A 21320-nucleotide genomic window follows, 5' to 3' on the forward strand; every position below is an offset into this window, starting at 1 on the left:
ATAAAGAATCTGAGAATCAACAAATATTGTAGAATTGACCCTAACCCAATCCACTGGAGACCATGACTGTCTGTACAAGATGTCATCTGATTCCAACCAACAGTTGCTATTAGAACTTACTACACGGCTGTGTTAAATACTTGATTCTGATTGGTTAATTACGACATTCCGAGGTCGGCTATTTCTCGATAACAGACCGTTGCTATGAAGAACAGACCGTGAGAAGGGATTTGGCTCAAATCACACAATCTGGATGACCAACTTTATTCACATCAATCCGTCGAAAGAAGTACATTTGTCGTCTTGTTTGCAGATTTAAAAAAGAAAAGAGACAAAAACAGCAGAGAAAAGAAATAAAGGTTAAACGATGCAAAAACTGGAGACGGCACATGAAGTAAACATTAAAGCTAGCTAGCTCCATTCCGCAATAACAACCTGCTCACTGTACATGATCCCTTACTTAGAATCTCAGAAAGCAACAACACTGCCAGCCCTCCACGTCCCTGCTGTGGCTGAATACTCAGTATTATAATTAAGGGGGTTTATTTTTAATGATACATCAGGTCAGATGCAGGAACGTGCCCTTTTGTTCTGGTTGTACAAATTAACTGTCATGAAGTGTTTTCCGTCACTAAAAGCAAATTGAATGTAAATTATGCGTACTGCATTAATATCAAAATAGTTTTTTGTTGTCATTTTAACTCAAATTATGATGGAAGGAAACTGAATACTTTTAACCATTATGTGTTATTTGCTTGGTTGTAATTGTAAGGGACATGTTCACCTCGGTTTAATGATTTGTTTTTGGTTGGAGAACACTTTACCCGTTTTCGTATCACTGAACTGGAGGAAAAGCAAAGCAGCGGTTAAATCATGCGACCCACGTGCAGAGGCTCAGTCCTCGACGTGGCCGCCCCGGATCCAACTCCCACCCTCGGCCTTTTGCTGCCGTCCCCATTCTCTCCTCCCCTGTTCCTGGCACCGTCCACAGTCCAGTCTCTCTAAGTAGAGGCAGGAACAGCAAAAAAAAAAAGAGAACAGAAATGCTTGCTAAGATATTAATGTTTAAACAGCCGTTTGTGGAGTGACATCATCACCCTGAGGGAAGTTTAAAAAGTGCAGCTGACCACACAACGACATGAGGCGAAGGATGTTTCATCCACAACCTCCAGCGATCTGAAGCTGCTCTCCACTTTAAAAACACAGCCGTCATCCTGGTGTAAACAGCTGACTGGACGAGAAGTGTTCTCATTGTCTTCAATAGGAAAACAAAGTGTAGCGATAATACAGAATGAATACAAGCAACAAGTGATAAATAGTTAAGTGACTATAATGTGTTTTTTGAGTTCAGTACATTCCTGCTCCTGTAATCCATCATCCATTATGAGCCGTCCTCTTCAGAGGCTTTCGATTCCCTGACGAGGAACAGACAGGAAAATGACGAAGATCCCAGAGGTTTCTAATCTCACAGCGGCAGCTCTGTTCCTCAATCAGTGCAGGAATGTGCAGGCATGTCTTGATGTGTAACCACACAAAGGAAGCAGGGCCTCCGAACCTCGATAAAATCATCAGCTGTCAATCACGCCGTGTCTTTGAAACTGCATGGAAAGGCTACATTTAGCCAACAAGGACGTAGCGATAAAACACTGATGTAGTGAAACATGTGCGTCTGTAGTCATTGTTTAATATAATGTACTGTTAAATTATCATCCATCCATTATCTACACCGCTTATCCTGTTCAGGGTTGCGAGGGGGCTGGCGCTAATCCCAGCTGTCATTGGGCGAGAGGCGGGGTTACACCCTGGACTGATCGCCGGTCCATCACAGGGCTGACACACAGAGACAGACAACCTTTCACGCTCACACCTACGGGTAATTTTAGAGTCACCAATGTACCTGACGAGCATGTCTTTGGACTGTGGGAGGAAGCCGGAGTATCTGGAGGGAATGCAAACTCCACACAGAGAGGCCGAACCGGTATTTGAACCAGGAACCTTCTTGCTGTATGCCTCCCCTGAATCAATCAGCCAACAACAACCAATCATCGCAAAACGGAACCTTATTATTTGGTTACAATACCTCTGGAAAGGTTTACTCACAGCAGCTTCACTGCTCTGTAAAAATGCAGAGCTTTATCTATTTTTAAGCACAGAAATCATTTCACCCGACCACAGTGGCATGCCCATTACTGCCTGGGTGACCCCACCAGGTGCTGTGACATCCTCTCCTGACAGCTGCTGGTCTCCTGCAGAGGAGGAAATTCGTGTTCATGAAAAGCCTGAGTTGATTCCTCTTTAAATCCAGCAGCCACAGGAGATGTGGAATTAGACGTAATGAGACAAGAGCAGAACGATGGAAAAATTGATTTAAATTTTCTGAAAATAGGAAGAGGACGCTGGAGGACAGCGGCTCTGAAAGACCCGCGGTACTAAGTCATAAAGCGAGAGGAGATGAGCGGTAATGAGAAAAGCTGGAGGAGAGGGGAAAGATAATGTGCGATAGCAGGAGCTCTCTTCGTCTCCCAGGTGGGGCGTAATGAGAGACGGAGCGTGGCTGACACAGGGGCAGATACCATGCTGTTCACATGTTGTACGGGGAGGGGGGATCAGAGAGAAGAACAGTCGCTGGCAGGCGTGGTGAAGCATGAAACCCTGCAGATGTTTAAAGGCAGAAGGAGTCGGAATTCTCAGTTGTGGTTAGCAAATATTATGTTCATACATCATTTTTCCCTGCGCTTGTTTGTAGTAGTCTCTAAAAACAGTCTCGTGAGTCTCACCCTCATGTTGTTGGCACACGGAGTCACACCCACAACGAGTTGACGCCCAGAAACGTCCAAACACAGAAGACTTAGAAAAACACAGACATGGGGCAGCATTTCAGCAGCACCACCATACTTTTAAGCGACTATCTGGACAGTTATTTTCTTGAGGCGTGCACTGTTATTTGGTCAAATCCTACTAATCCTTCCTTAAAACCCGTCTTTAGGCCAGAGTTTGGTTAAAAAGAAACTATTTTGTAAATGTTTTGAACGACCACGTCAGAAGGAAAAGCTCTCGCTGTTCTAAGTGTCTCCACTCACCGCTGTGACAGAGTGCAGAGAGGCACGAGAAACTAAATGGGTGGATAATGGTTCACATTTTCAGACAGATTCTCCTCGAATGCAATCACGTCTCTCAGTTTGTGTGAATGAAAGTAACAGTTTATAGAAGGGGGGAAAAGATTTGCTTTTTCACCTCTATTCGCCCGGTCAATCGCTCTGTGAAGTGGGCATGCTTGGTCCCACAAATGAATCGTCCGACATCAAAAACAAGGTTCAGTCCTTGTTACAACATGCAACAAAGATCTTGGCTGGACCTATCCAACACGAGTATGTTAGTTAGAACGAGCGTCAGACATGGGGACTTGACTTTCAGACTTGACTTGGCCTTGCCCCTCAAAGACTCGAGACTCGACTCATACTCGATCTTTTTATTTTCGGTGCATTAAAATGACCAGCTGAATGTCGTTCCCTCCCATCATGTGTAACGTTCCGCATCTAGTGCGCATGCAGCCACCATCCACAGAGGACATTTGTCATATGTTTTGGCTTTAATAACTTAAACCTTAACAAAAGTATAACCAAATTCGACGTCTGCGGTATGAAAATAAAGAATGCTGGATCGTCTACATCAAACTTAAAAAGCAGTGGCGGCTGGTGAAAAATATTCTAGGTGGGGCTGTGCTGTGCCATACCCAGCAGTTTTAAAAAGTAAACATGGGAAGCAAAATAGTGCATTTACATGGCTACATTCAGCTAGCAAAGCCTTTCTGGTGTACCAGTTGCGAGAAAATCCTCTGGTGTAAGTTTTACCTTTTTCACTCGCTCGTTAGTTGATTTTAAAATCTGGCTGATCTGGTCCAGTTTCTTTAATACTTACTTACTTTAACTTAAACTTCTCCTCTCGAACCGATTTTGAAGAAGAGAGCGTACAGAGTTGTTTGCGGTGTCAGCGTCCATCATTGACATTTCCATCACTCATAGACTGATCAAACCACCGAAACTGAATTTACCCGAAGGGCGATTTCAGAATCTACGACACTGATTGGCCAAATTCACGTTGATATGCACGTATCTTGCCCCAGCAACAGTCCCTGATTGGCTACTCGGCTACTGATTGGCGCTGGAAAAAGCGCCCCTAAAGCAGAGACGAGTAGCCTAACGCTTGTTTCCCACATTTCCAATGAACATGAATTAATGTAAATATTTTTTTTGTATATATACATGTATATATATATATTACATGTTTAAATAAGTAATTTTGTTAATATTAGTTTTTTAAAATAAAATAAATAAAAATAAAAACACACTCTCCACTAGGGAGGGCCGCGCCCTAGCGCCCTCTATTGGCCAGCCGCCACTAAAAAGGCACTTGAAAACGCTCCCAGATAGGTCAGTCAAACTAGCAAACATTTTTAGGTCAGCTGCATCAGCTAACGCCAGCTTGCTACTAACATATCAATCAATCTTGTCGCTGGCGGTCTGGTTTGCTTTTGTAGCTCATATAGAGTAATCTGAAATTATTTCAGTCTGTTTCATAACCAGCTGAAAGGTCCTCACAGCAGCTTTAAGGCACCTAGTAAGTGTATGAAAGGGAAACAGCATGTGGAGGACAGAGAGGTATAGACGAAGAGATTACAGGAATGGTGGACGGGGAGGTAAATACAAGAGAGCTGTAATTTTCTGTTGCAGGAAAGTGAAAGTAAAGAGGCTGTGTGTGTGTGTGTGTGTGTGTGTGTGTGTGTGTGTGTGTGTGTGTGTGTGTGTGTGTGTGTGCGAGCTGGAGAGAGCGAGAGATTGAAGGAGAGGGGGGTACAAGAGTGGGAGCTGCCCTGAGAGAGGCTGATCTAAATGGCTCATAGGACAGATTCATTTTCATAAGAGTGCTTCAGCAAGCCGAGAGAGAGAGAGAGAGAGAGAAAACGCAGATGAGACAAAAATCATTACGACGGCAGGTTAATTACCCCTGATTGTGTTATCTTTTGAGACAAGTAATTTCAAATATCAAAGCTTCTTTCTTTCAAAACAAAAGGCATTATCAGATTTTTTGCGGCCATTTTGGGCGTCACAGATGAAAGAGGAGGAAAATTACACCAAACATCACTTTGAATACTCTCTGATGATTGCTTGTAATTTTGACAGAGAATACACTGATTCTAAGCACCGAGTGTGATTACCTCTGTAACCTTAAAATGGATGATATACAGTAAGTCTGTCATTATAACCAATAGGAAGAGACACCTTGTATCCTACAGAGCTGCTAAGTATCACACAGGCTATGTATCAGACAAAACAAGCTGTGAACAGGAAGCATAGGGAGGATGTTATTGTCTTTAACACCCTGCTGTCAGTGTTAGAACTCTTCTGCCAGCTTTAGGTTCAAAGTGTTCCACATAAACATCAGGAATTAAAGAACTTGAGACTCTGTTAGGTTTTGATTTAGCACAGTGGTCCTTTAACTGTTAATTTCAGTATGCTTACATGTGTTAATAACAGTGATAATCTGACAATCTCCAAGATTTAAAATTTGTTATCTTAGGCATCAAGTAAAGGTGACATGCAATGAATAGTGGAGGACACTTCCCAGTTTAACCAGATGTCTACTGTAGGCTCCCTTTGTTACGGTTGTAACTCTTGATTTTCCTCGCTGACGGTCGCTTTCCTTTTCAGACTGTTTGCTTCATCTGAGCGTCCAATTTGTTTCTTTTTCTTTGGATTTTCACTTATTGTTGAAGTTGTATCTGTAGTCATCGATCTTTTCTTTGTTTGTTCAGCCATAGTAGATTACTGTTTACTTGCAACACTTGCAGAGAACAGAAAAGCAGGCGCTTAGCTCCGCCTTCTCTCTCTGGCAGACCAACCACTGCTGGGTGATGGAAAACACGTCACTAACTGGGCGCGGCATCATTTTTTGGCGCAAATGTCGCCACAGACACCCAGTCCATATTTATACTATTAAACTGCAGAAGGCTTTCATTAGTGGGCCATAGGCTCATTCACCAATCTTTTTTATTTTAGATTATTACTTTAACATGCTAATAATTAGCCTCTTCAATGTTTAGCCTGATCAGCGTCTTAATTTAACGTAGCTCACGTTAGCTAGTTAGCACTAAATACAAAATAGGCTACTGCTGATGTTGACAGAAAGGTATTTGTTTTGCAGATATTTAGTCAAAAACCGAAGTATTTAAAAAAAAAAATGTTTTTAACATAATTAAATAATAAATAAACTAATAAACAAAAATATGAAATGGGTGCTCCACGGTAAAATAAAATGCTTAACCCACTTTAGGATGAAGGGGGAAGCCCCACTTAGTGTTCCCAAACTTAATATTAGTTGATTAAATGTCACGTTATGCCCCTTACAATGTAGTTACATTACTCAGTAAATGATTATTTTTGTTAATTAGTTAGTTATAATTTTGTTTAATCTGTGTAAAAAGTGAGAGAGGGTGTTACTGTGCTCAGGTTTTACAGCTTTAGATGTGCTTGTGGGCGTATTACCTTCTGGATAGAGTTAAGCAAACAGTTTCCTCCTGTTTCAGTTCCTTGACATAAGCTAAGCTAATGGGTGCAAAAGCTGTGAAAGCTAAAGCTTGTTTTTTAGATTTCCAAATTATATTAAATATTTAAAATAGTATTCTAAAATGTGTATTACTTTGATTAAACACTTGCTTGTTACTATCTAGGCCCTGTTAGACCTGCTGCCTCTGTATCTCTCTGGGTCGCTGAGCACTGAGAGTCTCGATGCTGCCGTCTCCAGCTCTTGACACTTCCTCCTACCACCCCTCCGGACCCCTGGAGGATTCCCATACCTCCAACATGTCATCAGCTAATTAGATGAGTGTGTATACGTGAACGCTATAAGACAAAAGGTTCATTATGGCAATTAAAAGCCGTCACCTCTACATGCCCCGGCCCTGCCCTGGAAGTGTTGTCAACTCTGACAGCCTGCTGCAGGCGCCCCGGCTCACTGCCTGCTGGTAATTATCCGTCTGTATTCCCGAGCTTTATCACCAGCAGTCGGCCACCACAGGATGTGCAGAGAAAATGAGGAGTCTGAATTAGTTTCCTCGTTCTTTCCAGTGAACATCTGTGTGCTAACACAGCGCTTATTTTCTTCGACCAGTTGTGCTCATAATGGAAGCTCACAATGGGGACAGTTCCAACACACACACATTTCTATTATGCAGCAAACACAGGGCAGGCCCAAAAAAAAGACAAAAACTCTGATGCACTTGGCACACTATGAACAAGGTCAGTAGTTATTAACATGCATTTAACACACAGACCACAAACACCTGCTGCCATAGAGACAGATTAAGTGTGTGTGTGTCTACTCTGCAGCCGCACGCAATTTATTCTAACCTTCAGCAGCTCAACCCCAAAAAAAGGCTTTTTCATTGTATTTGTTTGCTGTATATGAATAGAGGCGATGATATTTGGAAGTAGTGGTTCTGTGAAAGGAAAATTGACAAGAAAATGAGTGAGTCGGGGGATGCAGAAGGAGGAGGGTCACAAACAAACTCACCGCTGCATCCATATAAACACACACACTGCTGCAGTCCACAACACAGCTAATCCTGCTGTTTGACATGAAGCTCCTGTTTGGTCTTTGTGCAGCGGTTGATTAAACAAGATCAGCGCTATGGCTGACTAATCCTGCCGTTTCCTCTGTTGACACGATGTAATTGTTAATGTTCCTTTGTTTGCCTTGGACCGAATTCAGAAAGCCACTTTTCTTGTTGACATTTCCAGTAATGAGGTGGGTTTGATGAATGATCTAGTCCATTGTGTGATCACATTAAAGAGGACACTTACAGCGCAGTCAGGATGTATTTGGACCGTCGTGTCCTTCCTTTTTAAGGCTCTGTAAACAGTGACTATAAGGTCATGACACTGCCTCACAGCTTTAAAGGAATAGTTCGACATTTTTGGAAACACACACACAAATCAGCCATAACATTATGACCACTGACAAGTGACGAGAATAATATTGATTGTCTCATTACAATGGCATCTGTCAGTTGGTGGGATATGTTAGGCAGTGAACATTTTGTCCTCGAAGTTGATGCGTTGGAAGCAGGAAAAATGGGCGAGTGACTTTGAAAAGGTTCCATCTCCAAAACTGCAGCTCCTGTGGGGTGTTCCCGGTCTGCAGTGGTCAGTGCCTACCGAGAGTGGTCCAAGGAAGAAAAACCGGTGAACAGCATGTTTACTGACATGTTCATGGCTCATCAAGGCTCATTGATGCGCATCGTCAAATTGCTGAAAAAGGTAATGCTGGCACAGTGCATCACAGTTTGTTGCGTATGAGGCTGCGTAGCCACAGACCGGTCGGGTGCCTATGCTGACCCTTGTCCACCGCCGAAAGCACCTACGATGCGCACGTGAGCATCAGAACTGGACCACAGAGCGATGGAAGAAGGTTGCCTGGTCTGAGGAGTCATGTTTTCATGTGGATGGCCAGTTGCGTGTGCGTCGCTTACCTGATGAAGACATGGCACCAGGATGCACAATGGGAAGAAGGCGAGCAGGTGGGAGCAGTGTGATGCTTTGGGCAATGTTCTGCTGGGAAACCTCGGGTCCTACCATTCATGTGGATGTTACTTTGACACGTACCACCTATCTAAACCTTGTTGCTTCATGGAAACAGTATTCCCTAACGGCAGTGGCCTCTTTCAGCAGGCTAGCGCCCCCTGCCCATGGTTCAGGAATGGTTTGAGGAACATGATAACGAGTTCAAGGTGTTGACTTGGCCTCCAAATTCCCCAGATCTCAATCCAATTGAGCGTCTGTGGGACGTGCTGGACAAACAAGTCCGATCCATGGAGGCCCCACCTTGCAGCTTACAGGACTTAAAGGATCTGCTGCGAACGTTTTGGTGCCGGATACCTCAGCACACCTATAGAGGTGTAGTGGAGTCCTCTATGCCTCGTCGGGTCAGGACTGGGAAAAGGGGACCTACACATTAGACAGGTGGTCATAATGTTATGGCTGATCGGTGTATTATCTTACTTACCTGAACCATGGAAGTAGTACAGAGACAATTAGGGCTGTATCCAAATCTGAACTCTGACAGCTGGATTTGTCTGTTCACTATAAAGCTTTGATATTTTGTTCCCCTTTTCGATTCAGTGGCACACCAAACCCTTAAATCAGTCTGTGTGAGACTGTGAGGTCTTGTGAGAGGCAGGTTTATGAGAGTTTCTCATGAGCGCCGGCTCCAGCCGACTACTTTCAAGTCATGTCACCATCATTTTTAACTAAATCATTTACCTCGGACAGTAAAGGCTTTGATGCCACTTTACTCCTTAAAGTTATTGCATGAAATAGTTTAACATCAAGACCACACACACACACACACACACACACACAGAAACACCAGTTTTTCAGCTCTATGCTGCCTAATGTCGCTCCAGGAGTTATAAATTATATATAATCAGTATTCCCGCTGATGTAATTTGCAACCATAGAAAAAAACCTGAAAAGCTCAAGTTGTCATGGAGACAAATCAGCAGGTCTAACATTTGCATCAAAATGTACTTTAAAGCATTAATCATGACCAACAGGGTGTGATTTACTCAGTGTGACGTCAGCAATAAAGCGTCCAGGTTTACCAATGTCCTAAAAAGACTCGGAGCAGCACGCGTTCTTACCTTTACAGCACACAGCGAATACGATCAACATCCGAACACGAGGACGGACCTGAAAAGTTCATTCAGTATATTTCTCAGTCATAAACAATTGTTTTCTCCGTGTGACGTCCCAACACTGAGAGAACAAGTGTAAATGCACATTTCATGGTTAAAATGCTGAACAATGAGACCGAATGATGCTTTAAATGTCTAACACAGTTTGATAGGAACGAGTGAATAATGAGGAACAGGCGACGTTAAAGAAAGTCATTTTGAAGCACTTTCAGTGGGTAACACAGGGATTATGTAATCTGTAATTACAGTTTAAAGAGATTTCTGCCTTTCAGAGCTCATTGTCTGGTCGGTTCTTCTGCGGTTTCCTCCCCCGTACTCTGCATCTTTTATAATTGTCATCCACTTAACAACAGAGCACAGTGTTACAAGTGATTGACCCAAACACATTATATGACAATTTTTCCTTTTTAACTGAAAGAAGCTTCAGAGGAGCCCGATAAAGCTCTGCCACTTTTGGTAAACAGTAACGCGCAAAAACACCGATCAGCCATAACATTATGACCACTGACAGGTGATGAGAATAACATTGGTTATCTTGTTACAATGGACTCTGTCAGTGGGTGGGATATGTAGACAGCAAGTGAACATTTTGTCCTCGAAGTTGATCGTTGGAAGCAGGAAAAATGGGCACGTGTGAGGATGAGAGCGACTTTGAGAAGGGCCAAATTGTGATGGCTAGACGAGCTCAAGGTGTTGACTTGGCCTCCGAATTCCCTAGATCTCAATCCAACTGAGCATCTGTGGGATGTGCTGGACAAATAAGTCCGATCCATGGAGGCCCCACCTCACAACCTACAGGACTTAAAGGATCTGCTGCGAACGTCTTGGTGCGCGATTCCTCAGCACACCTTCAGAGGTCGAGTGGGGTCCATGCCTCGACGGGTCAGGGATGTTTTGGCGGCAAAAGGGGGACCTACACAATATTAGGCAGGTTGTCATAATGTTATGGCTGATCTGTGTATGCAGGGAACAATTTCAAAGGAAACTGGACTGAGTCACCAAATGAAGTGAGCTAATGTTAACCAGAAGCTGGTTAAAAAAAAACTTTGGCGATCATTTAACTTTTTATCTAACACACATTTGAGTCAGTCAAATTCTTCATATTTAGATAGAACAACTTTTTAAAAATTAAAACACATCTGCCTCAGCTAAACTTTGTATTTATTGATAATGATCATGTTAGTTGTGTGCTGTCTGTGCTACTTGCACTTATTAGTATTAGGGAATTTGGTGTTGTTGTCATATTTTGTTGTGGTATTTGGTTAGGTTTGTACGGTGGCTGACGAGGACAATCGCTCTGCAACGGCCCAAACGGTTTCCATTGGAAAAACTCAAATTCAAAAACACATGTAGGAGTCCAAAACAAATGCATGAACATCAAATGCACTGCAAAACACATGCGGAAGAAAAACACTGCAAATCTAGTCATCACAACGGAAGTGCTCCAGGCCTGCAACAGCTGTGTAACAGCTAAGGGCAAAACTTAAGTGTTGCTTCCATTACCTGATCTAAGCTGGCGGTGCAGCTAGCGGTACTTTTTGTTTTTGTGTGTTTGTTGTCATGTTCTTGTACAGAGAACAAGAGGACATTCAGGTGACATCAGTCAATCATAATAAAGTGTTTCGGCCCGGTCCCGGCAAGACACCCATGATGCTTCTGTCCTCCCTGTGCTCCAACTGAGCTCTGTCGGGCTCTGACTGTATGGTTGCGGCCTGGCCATGATTGCCCTTGTCGGCCATCATTGGTTTGGCCATTTGGTTGTGTTGTAATATTAGTATTTAGTCGTATTATAGCATTTTTTCTATTGTTTTATTGTGATTTGGTTGCGTTGTGTTTTCTGGGGGAGGTTTGGTTGTGTATATTTTGACTTCTTAGGGTCACCATTCAAAAGGCTTTGCGCACAGTAATTACACTGTCACTGGATTTTTTCCATATTTGCCAGAACGCACACATTTTTCAGGCCTTTATTTAGCCTACATGTATGTACTTTTCCAACTCTTGAGATTGATTTCAACTTTTTATGCATCGTTGCGCTGTCATCGTATTTACCAGTCCCTTACTGTCAGGGACACATCAGGACACATCAGTGTTTACACTATAAAGGGTCACTGGTAAGTCTCTGGCTGGTTGTTTATACTTGTATTTAGCGCCGTCCACTTGAGATCTAATTGTCCAAGACGCTTTTTAAAAGCAAGCGTAAACAGGGTCTTAGTCTTGTTTAAACTAGAGAGGGCAAACTCCTCACATCTTACATGTTGTCTGCAGACAATCAGCTGCACATATACTAAGACTCAATAAAATAATCTAAATAGTTAGATCACATTTAGATTAAAGCCATTAATAGCCTGAATAAGTAAATAAGGCTCTGACTGTTGCTGACATTCTACTGAGTGAGGTAGATTTGATACCCAGCCCTAACCTTTTGTATATTTGTCAGGCAGAAAGAAACACACGCTCTGGTTCAGGAGGCATTTTGAAGAGTTTGCACAAATTGCTAGATAAACACAACCATCCTGTGCTGAGGAGGCACTGACAGCAGTCACATGTCAACACATGCAGCCTCTGGACAATTTATGTATCTGTCAATGTGAACCGTGCTGAGCTGGTTTAATGGACTGCATGCATCATCAGGACACACCAGAGCCATTCCCTCCCTTGTACAGCACACATGTGTGTAAGAAGGTAATCTGTGGCATTTAATTTGTGTTTTGTATATGTATGTTATGCAAGTGCTTCTGAGAGAAAGTTAGTCATCCCTCACTGGACTCTTCTCCTCAGAAACAGGTCACATCATGAAAACAAGACGCTCTGAAAACAAAAAGCCCTTCCCATTTAGGGAAGGTTTGATCATTTGTTGTTTTTTGTAAACACTTAAATTAAAGGCTGAACAAAAAATAAACCCCGGATTAAGCACTGTATTTTTCCAATATTGTTTTTAGTGCTATATTTAACACCATAAAACCCTGCGGAAAATAAAAGAAATAACAGGAACTAACAGGGCTTCGTTTATATACAATGGAGGACTAATAACAGAACCGACACACACAGGCAAAGACAAAACACACTATTAAATATGTTTAAAGAGAAAATAATTTCAGTATGATAATAACATTGGCACAGGACAAGTCATGACTGCTCCTCGAACAGGATGATTCAAGGCTTTCCTCTGAGAAATGAAACCTCAAACTGAACACTTAATTACAGAGCCATGACACACAGATAAAAAGGATGTGCAGCGCGTGTTCCACTGATGAATTTAAATGACCAGGAAGCCAAGGCGCATCAGAATGAGCTCCGACTCTGATGATTCAAATCCCACTTAAACAGCTGGCTCCCGCTAAACAGCCATTACTTTGTCAGACTGTCGGCTTCTGTTGTTTTTATAATGAAGGGTTTGTTTCCTCGTGGCACGGTGTGTTCTGAAAGATAGGCTTGTTTTATATACGACCCTCCCTCACAAGACGCAACTGCTGATGATGCTACATCAGACAGGCTTGTGTGAATACAAACATGGTCCATTTAATTCACCTCACAGACAATTTGAAGTCCTTATGTTCTGCTTTTTATCTGAAATGTTTACATTATGCACCGCCTTTTTCTGAGTAATACCCAATTCTTACCCTATCATCATAGTTAGCAAACGGCCAATACAAAATCACAAAAATATCCATCTTATACACAAAATGTAATCAAATACAATCATAGTAAACCTGTTATCTGTTACTTGTCAAAAGAGAATGTAATTTCCGTCGAGTCAAAGTGTCTGTGTCCACTAACTGTGTTTTTTTTTTGCAGTTGCAGAGCGTTTTAGCGCTCAGGCTTCTCAGCGCTAAAAAGCCCCCTCCGCGTCAGCTGTTTTTTGTCGCTGCGCTCACAGCGCTCTCATTTGAAAATAGTTCAACTTTTAGAGCATTGCCGCACTCCTCAATGTCACTTCTCCCTCACCAACAAATCAAAATGAAGAAGGGGCGGGACTTCAGATATCAACTTTGTCAACAACAATGGCGGAGGAGCAGCTAATCGTTTCATTTTTTCGAGGGTACAATTTCCAGGTGTAGAGCTGCTGCTGATGCCAGGACACGTTTCCTTTACATTGTTTTTACGTTTTCTTTGTAGAATTTTCTTAAATAAAAGCAAATATTAAGCAAACAGCAATTTAAAACAGACTTAACGGTCACTACCAAGGGAAGCAGAGGGGCCCCCAGACAACTTTCGTAACCTAGCAACAGTAAGCACCGGTGAGAAGCGCTCTGAAATTGAGGTCGAACCAAGGTCACCACCAGCCCAAAACACACTGTTAGTGGACACAGGCCCTTACTTGGTCAAAGCTCCTATAATATGGCATTATTGATGATGATCCTACAGCAAGCCGAAGTTTCTGTGATACTTGTTTTCGATGTTTAAGCACAAAGACGTCACTTCACAAATCACTGAAGATTATTCAGTTTTTAAAACAAAGGGTGGAAGTTGCTACAATGAACTTAAGGACATCTTATTTTCTTGTTTTTAACAAATCACCTTAAATTAAAGGTGGGTAGACAAAATAATGAGACACCTCGCAACTCGTAACCCAGTGCAACACCTAATTAAAACAGACTTTGTTCTTGCTTCTTTCTTTCTTTGAATAGTTCGATAAGAGAGACACAACTCCAATGTTCATCTGTTAAGTATTAGGGTTGAGCCTGGAGGTTAGTAGCTTAGCTTAGCATAACTAAGCTTAGCACCAACTATATATAAGTACAGTTATATCTAGTTTTTGTAATCTTTACAAAAAACAATACATTTTCGGGCACTGGTTTGGCTTGGTTGGTGGAGCAGGCGCCCCATGTACAGAGGCTAAAGTCCTCGACACTCTGATCGCAGGTTCGACTCCCAGTCTGCCCGTGTCATTCCCCACGTCTCTCCTCCCCATGTTTCCTGTCTCTTTTTGACTAATGCACTACGTGAGCAATTATGAAGGGACTGGGCGCAATCTTTCAGTCATTGTGAGGTGTTTCTGTTACTTTGTCTACCCCTGTGTCTCCCCTAATCAAACTCTCTGATCATTTTAACTGTCAGACCCAAGCATGGACGCTGCCCGCCCAGTCCAGCAGCCGCCCCCTGTACCAGGCGCGTGCAATTGGCTGAATGAGAAACAGGAGTCGAAACCGTCGGAGCAGCCCACAGAAGATGGCGGCCGCCACAACCACGAGCGGCGACATCATCACAAAGCCCAGGATGATGAGGGCGGAGCAGCTGTTGTCATCAAGGTAACTGCAGACGGCAGAGTTGGCGTCAAGGACCTACGAGCACAAACACAGGGGGGAGTTTAAGAGTAGACAGAAGGACATCAAAGGTGATGAACATTTTCGCATTAGCAGAACTTCTAAGTTAAGAAGAAAGTCATTAGGATGTGTCATTGGCGAGGTGCGTGCGCGTGCGTGTTTGCATCTGCTCAGGGCGCAGGAGTGGGACTGTGTGGTTAGTGGGCTGTGACAGAGTTTCTCCCTGCCTCCCTCTGCAGTTCAGATAAGAAGTGGCTCAGTGGCTGTCAGTTACCCTCTGAGCTGTCAATCACCTGTGACAGCGAGCAAAAGGGAGGGAGGAGGGCAAAGCGAGGGAGGAGAGAAAGAGATTAAAAGAAGAAAAAGAGGTGAGAAAAGTGACGGGAAAAGAGCAAAACAATGAATATAGATAAAGCGAGGGGTGAGATCAGTGCGTACTTGAGGTAAGCCGCTGCAGAAATACACAGTGACAACCTGACAAGAGCACACATCAGGGTTATACACACACACACGACACATAAACACAAACACATGAAGTACGAGCACATTATCTCCTCTGTCAAACACTCAGACGCACTCACAATGATTTGGTTATGTCTGAATGATTTCCCATTGTGGGCTTTTTCAAAAGGAACTTTGCCTCTTACAAATGTACCATAGCAACAGTCGTGATTAACACACACACATAAACACACACACACACACGCACAAACACCTCTGTCAAGTGCACACTGTGCTTTCACCGAGTACGTATTCCTGCTCGTCGTGCTGTCGGTGTGTCTGCGCACAGCTGGTGTTGGCACCAAATCAGACTCGTCTCGTCTCCTCAGTGGGTCGTTCAGTCTGTCGTCACAATAGCGAGAACTCCGACTGACAATGTCTTTAAACTGACTAAAATTTCCTCTGCACTAATTTCACAAACACTTTACATGTTTTCAATTTGTCCGCTCTGCTCTCAGAAACTAAATCATTCCAAACTCATACAACCAGGAACAGGCTGAACGGCCACCTGATTTAAAGGTGGGATGTAATTTTATGACCTGTCTGCAGATCCAAGGACGAGCTGTATTTCTTCACAGCATGATTTAACATGATGGCGAGACTCACAGTATCGTCCTGATGATCTGTCTGCCCTTCAAAAAAAAATGAGCCGCGCCCATCTCCTCACCTCATTACAAGAAACACTCTCAGACGGGCTATAACAGTCTTTTTGGATGAGCCTGTGTTTCAAAACAAAAACCAATCAGTACAAACATGAGCCATAAGCCAGGACACCTTTGTTTAACTTACACTGCCAAGAAGACTCTGCCCTCAGGCTGCTTCCCTCTAAGACTCCCGGTGCCGGTGCCAGACCTAATGGGAGATAATCCTCCTACTCTTGGTAAATGACAGGGGCTTACTTGCCCAAACTTCCATTTAAAAGACACAGAGGGAGTAGCGGGAATATAAAGAAAATGATGATTGCTGTTAATTTGTAAACACATAATAAGTTTGCCTCAGAGCAACAGTAAATTTGCATGAGCTTTGTTTTTGGCCACTTGGGGGCAGCAGAAACAAGCTGCAAACACAAATCTGACATAATACCATATTTTAGGTTGGCAAACATGTAAGCAAACAGTTTCTTACTTACACATCTTACAGTTACAGCAACATCCTCACTCACCTGGAGTCATGTTCTGGTTGATCTAAAGAAATGTAAGTGCAAGATTCGCTCACCTTTTAGCTCCGTTATGCTATTCAACAACTCCTTGGGGAAACATCTGGCTCTAAAGCTGGTAGATATTCCACAATGTTCGCAAATGACTCACTTACTTTGTTTATTAAAGAGCAGCTCCGGTCATGTTTTAAGACGTATAAATCGCTCTGCTTGAAATAATAAATTGTGTCTGATATGTTTTTTTCTGCAAAATACTTTTAATTACCTTGTAAAAATCATCCCGAGGCCTCTCCTCCTTCTCCCTCGTTAAAAATCCCTGAATCTACATAGGCCCCACGCACTATGCAAATGTCCAACCGCCCCCTCCGCCTCTCTGATATATCCCTCTTAAATCCCTCGGTGACAAATCTCAACGTTTCTCCTTTCGGAAAATTACAGCCGAAAACAAAACATTCCTCTGCCATCGTTTAGCGGCAACTTGTTGAAACTTAGCCAGCTTGAAATGTAGTAATTAGTAGCAGTAATGTTAACGTTTTGTAGTCAGTAGTGAGTTTGCAAAAATGACGATGACGGTTACAGCTGGCTTGCACATCGCCGAAGTGGTTGCCATAGGTTGCACATATGATATGCATACCGTCACCACGTCCATTAACGGGATTGGCTCCTTAGGTTTGTGACGCCTCAAACCTGCCGATCTGAAAACGTGTTGTTCAGCCTGTCCTTGGTACACTGCAGTTTAAAAGCAGACAGGCCCAGCCATGGAGATGACTGCTTATGTTGTCTCTGATATGTCTTGTAGCACATGAAGAACACCACATGGAGATGTTTACAAGGTTAAACTCTTGATTTTCACTGGAGGGGGTCTTTAAGACAAACAATGATCTGCAATTCATAGAGTCAGGTGACAATTATCTGCGAAATTATCCCCAAAAGTGACATCAATTGTTAATCTAAAAATCAGGTGCACAAAGGTTTGCCTCATTACTCTTACATCGTTAGCTTCATATCTTTTAATAGCTGACTTTTTAGGAACTGGTGACTAACATGGATGAAACTTACAGACAATCATTATTAATTGCAATTATATTGATAGAGAGCGACGTGGGAATATAAAATCATGGGGATGATGTGAAATTCAAGTGTTTTGTCACCTGAATGTCTCAATAACAAGTTTGTTTAAATAATTATTTTATGTATTTTTGCCTTCAGTTTACAAATGAAAGATGAGCCTGACAGGAAACGTGGAAAATTGACAGGGTTGACATTCAACAGAGGTCGTAACCTGGATTCGATCCAGGGACGTCACAATTACATGGTATGTGCCTTCCCCCACTATGAAGGCAATCAGCCGGCTTTTAAGGGCACATCCAGCATTGTGATTAGTGGCTTATAGGGTTGCCATGGTCAACCAAATCCCATTCTTATATTTTGCAAAACAAAACTGTACAGCTAAATGTCACTTTTTTCTGAATTTATATTGTGTTTAAAATACCCATAAATACTTCTTGCAGCACAGTCACACTCTGTGTTCCAATAAATCAGGACTTTGTTGAGATTTATGCAGAAAAAGTTGTTCTTGCGTGTTCCTGCTTGCATACAGAATTTGTTGTGTTATAATTTGCATAACAGATTGTTCGCTCAGTTTACTTGGCAGACACATTTGCTGCAAAGTTAGTGAATGGAAACATTGTTATTGGATAAAAACAGACAAAAAGGACGAATCTCAGGTAACCTAATTTATGCAAAATATAATTTATTTTATCTTACAAAAAAATCTTGATCCTGTTATTTCCTATTGTGAAAGTACAGTAGGCCTACTCTGGAGCCCAAGGTAAACAGTATCCTGTGTGATATTTTAGTGTTGACCCTGCGCCACTGTATCAGTACCACAGTATCCTTTGACTAATCATCCAGACTCAAAAACACACTGAATTATGGAGCTTAAATCCCATCAGAGGATCAGCTGTCGACTACAATACCAGTAACCTTATTCGTCCACAGAGAACAAACAACAGTGACACCTCTTAACAGTTCTGTGTTAACTCACCCTGGAGTGGCAGAGGAAACCGACGTACAGCAGCAGCATCGCAGGCAGCAGCACCACAGAGAAGACCACGGCCAGCAGCAGAGCGCTGGCTAACACCACGCACAGGTTCCAGAGGACGAGACCCGCCCCGCAGGCCATGCAGCCACATCTGCCCCGCCGGCTGCCCCATGCATTGCCCCCGCTGTGGGCAACAGGAGGGGGCAGCATCTTTACCCCCTCTTCAAGCCAAAACTCCTCCTCTTTCTCCTCCTCGCCTGAACCCCCGTCATCCAGGTCCACATCCATACCGCACATCCTGAAGAGACAGAGGGAGGAGAGTCTTTTGCTCTGATTCAGGCTGATGTTAGTGACTCAATCCTATTAATGAATGCAAAAGACAAGGATCAATAGTTAAATGATGATAATCTAAGGGATTCTAAGTGGGTAACCTTGTTCCTCTCCTGGCTGGATGCTGTTGACTCGTCTGAATTTATAGTTTTTGTCATGCATGGTGAATTTTAAAACCTTAAATAAGAACATTGAGGACCGGACAGCATGCCCTCCCTCACTGTCCTCTTCTTTTCCAGCCAGGCAGGCCGATATCTCATTAGACTATGTAAATGAGGAACATATAGTCTGCTTTGACTTTTAACACACACACACTCACTTTATCTGTCTTCACATTGCTCCTCCAGATCGATCTCATCGATTAGAGACTTTATCACTAAAGCCCTGACTGTATGCCAATACGGTTCGTTTTAAAGTGAATCAGCCCGGCACCTTTTAACCCTGCACGAGCTGAGACAGGACAGATGTTAGTGCTCATCTACAAGCTGTCAGCAGTTTTATCATGGACTGAATACATTTCCGCTTTGCTCTTTGTTCTTAAAGCTTTGATTGATAAAACTATGCATATTTTATTGTATTCAAGTTGAGTTTTTACAGTGCTTTGTCTGTCCCGAAACTGTTAAAACAATTAGTCTCAAACATCGATGCATTTGCATTTGTATCCTGTATGCTAAATAACATGCTACGAATGAGTAATTAGTTGCCTACCTCCAAGTACAAATCTCGTCAATCTCTCCGGTGTTATTGTTGAATTCTTCTCCTCTCCTCGACCCGCAGCTCTTAATTTCAGAACAAAATTAAAAAATACACTTATTGTGCCCGTTGTTTTTTTGAAATGAAAGCTGAGAAAAGCGCCTGTAAAGTGAACCGGGTGCTGGCTGTTGTGGTGATGCTGCTGTGAGGCGCCTCTGAGCGTCTGTGAGAGCGAGCCACACCGGGCCGCGCGCAGGACCGTTAAGCGCGCGCTCACGCGGTGGCACAACAGGTTGATTTACAACCAAAACATGAAAAAATTAGAATATATTTTCTTAAAATGCTTAACGGAGCGCACATAGGCACACATCCACAGTCCCTGCTTGTCACACAGCCTACATACTACCAAAAGATGTAAAACTCATTAATGACCACATTTTTTTGGCATCACGTGACCCTTTTAAGGATTAAAGCTAACGGTTTAATTTAGCCAACTATTGCTATAACAAGTATTTAGACTGATTATGTATAAACAAATTTTAGGTGCCAGGTTGTTGAAAGCCCTCTTGTGGAACCTAAATTTATCAATTATCTGCCAACTTGCTAAAAAGGTTTAGCATAGTTTCTAAAACATAAGCTAGTTTTGATACTTTGTTGGAAACTGAAAGCTTGTTATGTTAAGTAGCATCTTAACAGGTGCTAAAAATCGTGTTTTTGCTGACCTCACGTGGTCTAGTGATGCGATGTTCACCAAATGATGTTCAGTGATTCAATTCTTTTCCATGGTTCTCTGGTATGAAGAAAGGAAATCGAATCTATTAGTACTGTTGTTTTCACTGTTTTCACCTGTCCTGAATGGTTGCCTGAGAGGCCAGGCTACTTTATCAACATAAACACCTCGTACAAAGGAAGTAAATGTTTACAATCTTTGACATAAGGTCTGACAATATGAGTAATTCAGGCCAAACCTAGTCCACACGTGCAAAATGAAGTTTTTTTTGTGGGATTTCTATATTTGAATCTGATCCAAATCTTATCATAAATCATTGCTTTAGTGACTATTTCCCAGATAGTCCCTATAACCCCCAGCACCTTAAAAAAACAACTCCTCTCTTTCTTTCAGTGATGTACAAGGTATACTTCTCATAGCCAAGATGTGTTCATCTTATTATCTGTCTAAAGAAGTGACCTTTGTTAGACATAAGTAAATGCAGTTCAATTTAATCAGATAACGTGTCAGGGAAATGAGGTTAATGTGTACATTCCTAGTGACACAAATGGTATTGTAAAAAGGTCCAGCCTGTACCTCAACCACTGATCAAAATGATCATGGTGTATGATGATATGCATCAGAGCAAAAACACAGACAAACTTTAACATCGCAATAAACTAAATCAAAGCATGATAAACAAGTCGACAATGACAATAAACTGTGATTTGTTCTGAATTGTTCCCCTGAGTTTCTCCCTGTGAAGTCTGCCTTCCACCATCTCAGAGAATTGTCAGCTGTGCAGCCGTGAGATAAGGGGATGATCGATTTGTTTTGCAGCACAGACAGACAGTCAACCTTTTTGCAGCTCA

General features: G+C 42.5%; 1 protein-coding gene across 1 annotated transcript; it reads right to left on the reverse strand.

Annotated features, from left to right (window-relative positions):
• Positions 1-12587: 12587 nt before the first annotated feature.
• On the reverse strand, positions 12588-19912 carry LOC138606079 (transmembrane protein 88-like). The gene is made up of 3 exons (XM_069678538.1): positions 19755-19912; positions 18720-19014; positions 12588-15033 (listed from the first exon to the last, which is right to left on the reverse strand). The coding sequence occupies exons 2-3, from the start codon at positions 19011-19013 to the stop codon at positions 14806-14808; spliced, it is 522 nt and encodes a 173-aa protein (XP_069534639.1). The 5' UTR covers position 19014; positions 19755-19912; the 3' UTR covers positions 12588-14805.
• Between the last annotated feature and the right edge of the window lie 1408 nt (positions 19913-21320).

The sequence above is a fragment of the Semicossyphus pulcher genome, unplaced genomic scaffold (genome assembly GCF_022749685.1).
Source record: "Semicossyphus pulcher isolate SPU_LCO1_2020_fin unplaced genomic scaffold, fSemPul1.0.p SCAF_3, whole genome shotgun sequence".
Taxonomy (NCBI): domain Eukaryota; kingdom Metazoa; phylum Chordata; class Actinopteri; order Labriformes; family Labridae; genus Semicossyphus; species Semicossyphus pulcher.

What these genes read in the sequence shown, in the direction of transcription:
- LOC138606079 (XM_069678538.1), bottom strand. Translation starts at nt 19,013, where the DNA reads ATGTGCGGTATGGATGTGGACCTGGATGACGGGGGTTCAGGCGAGGAG. An exon ending in GTTTCCTCTGCCACTCCAGG is followed by an intron (nt 15,034 to 18,719) that starts GTGAGTTAACAC and finishes TTGTGCTCGTAG; the next exon opens with GTCCTTGACGCCAACTCTGC.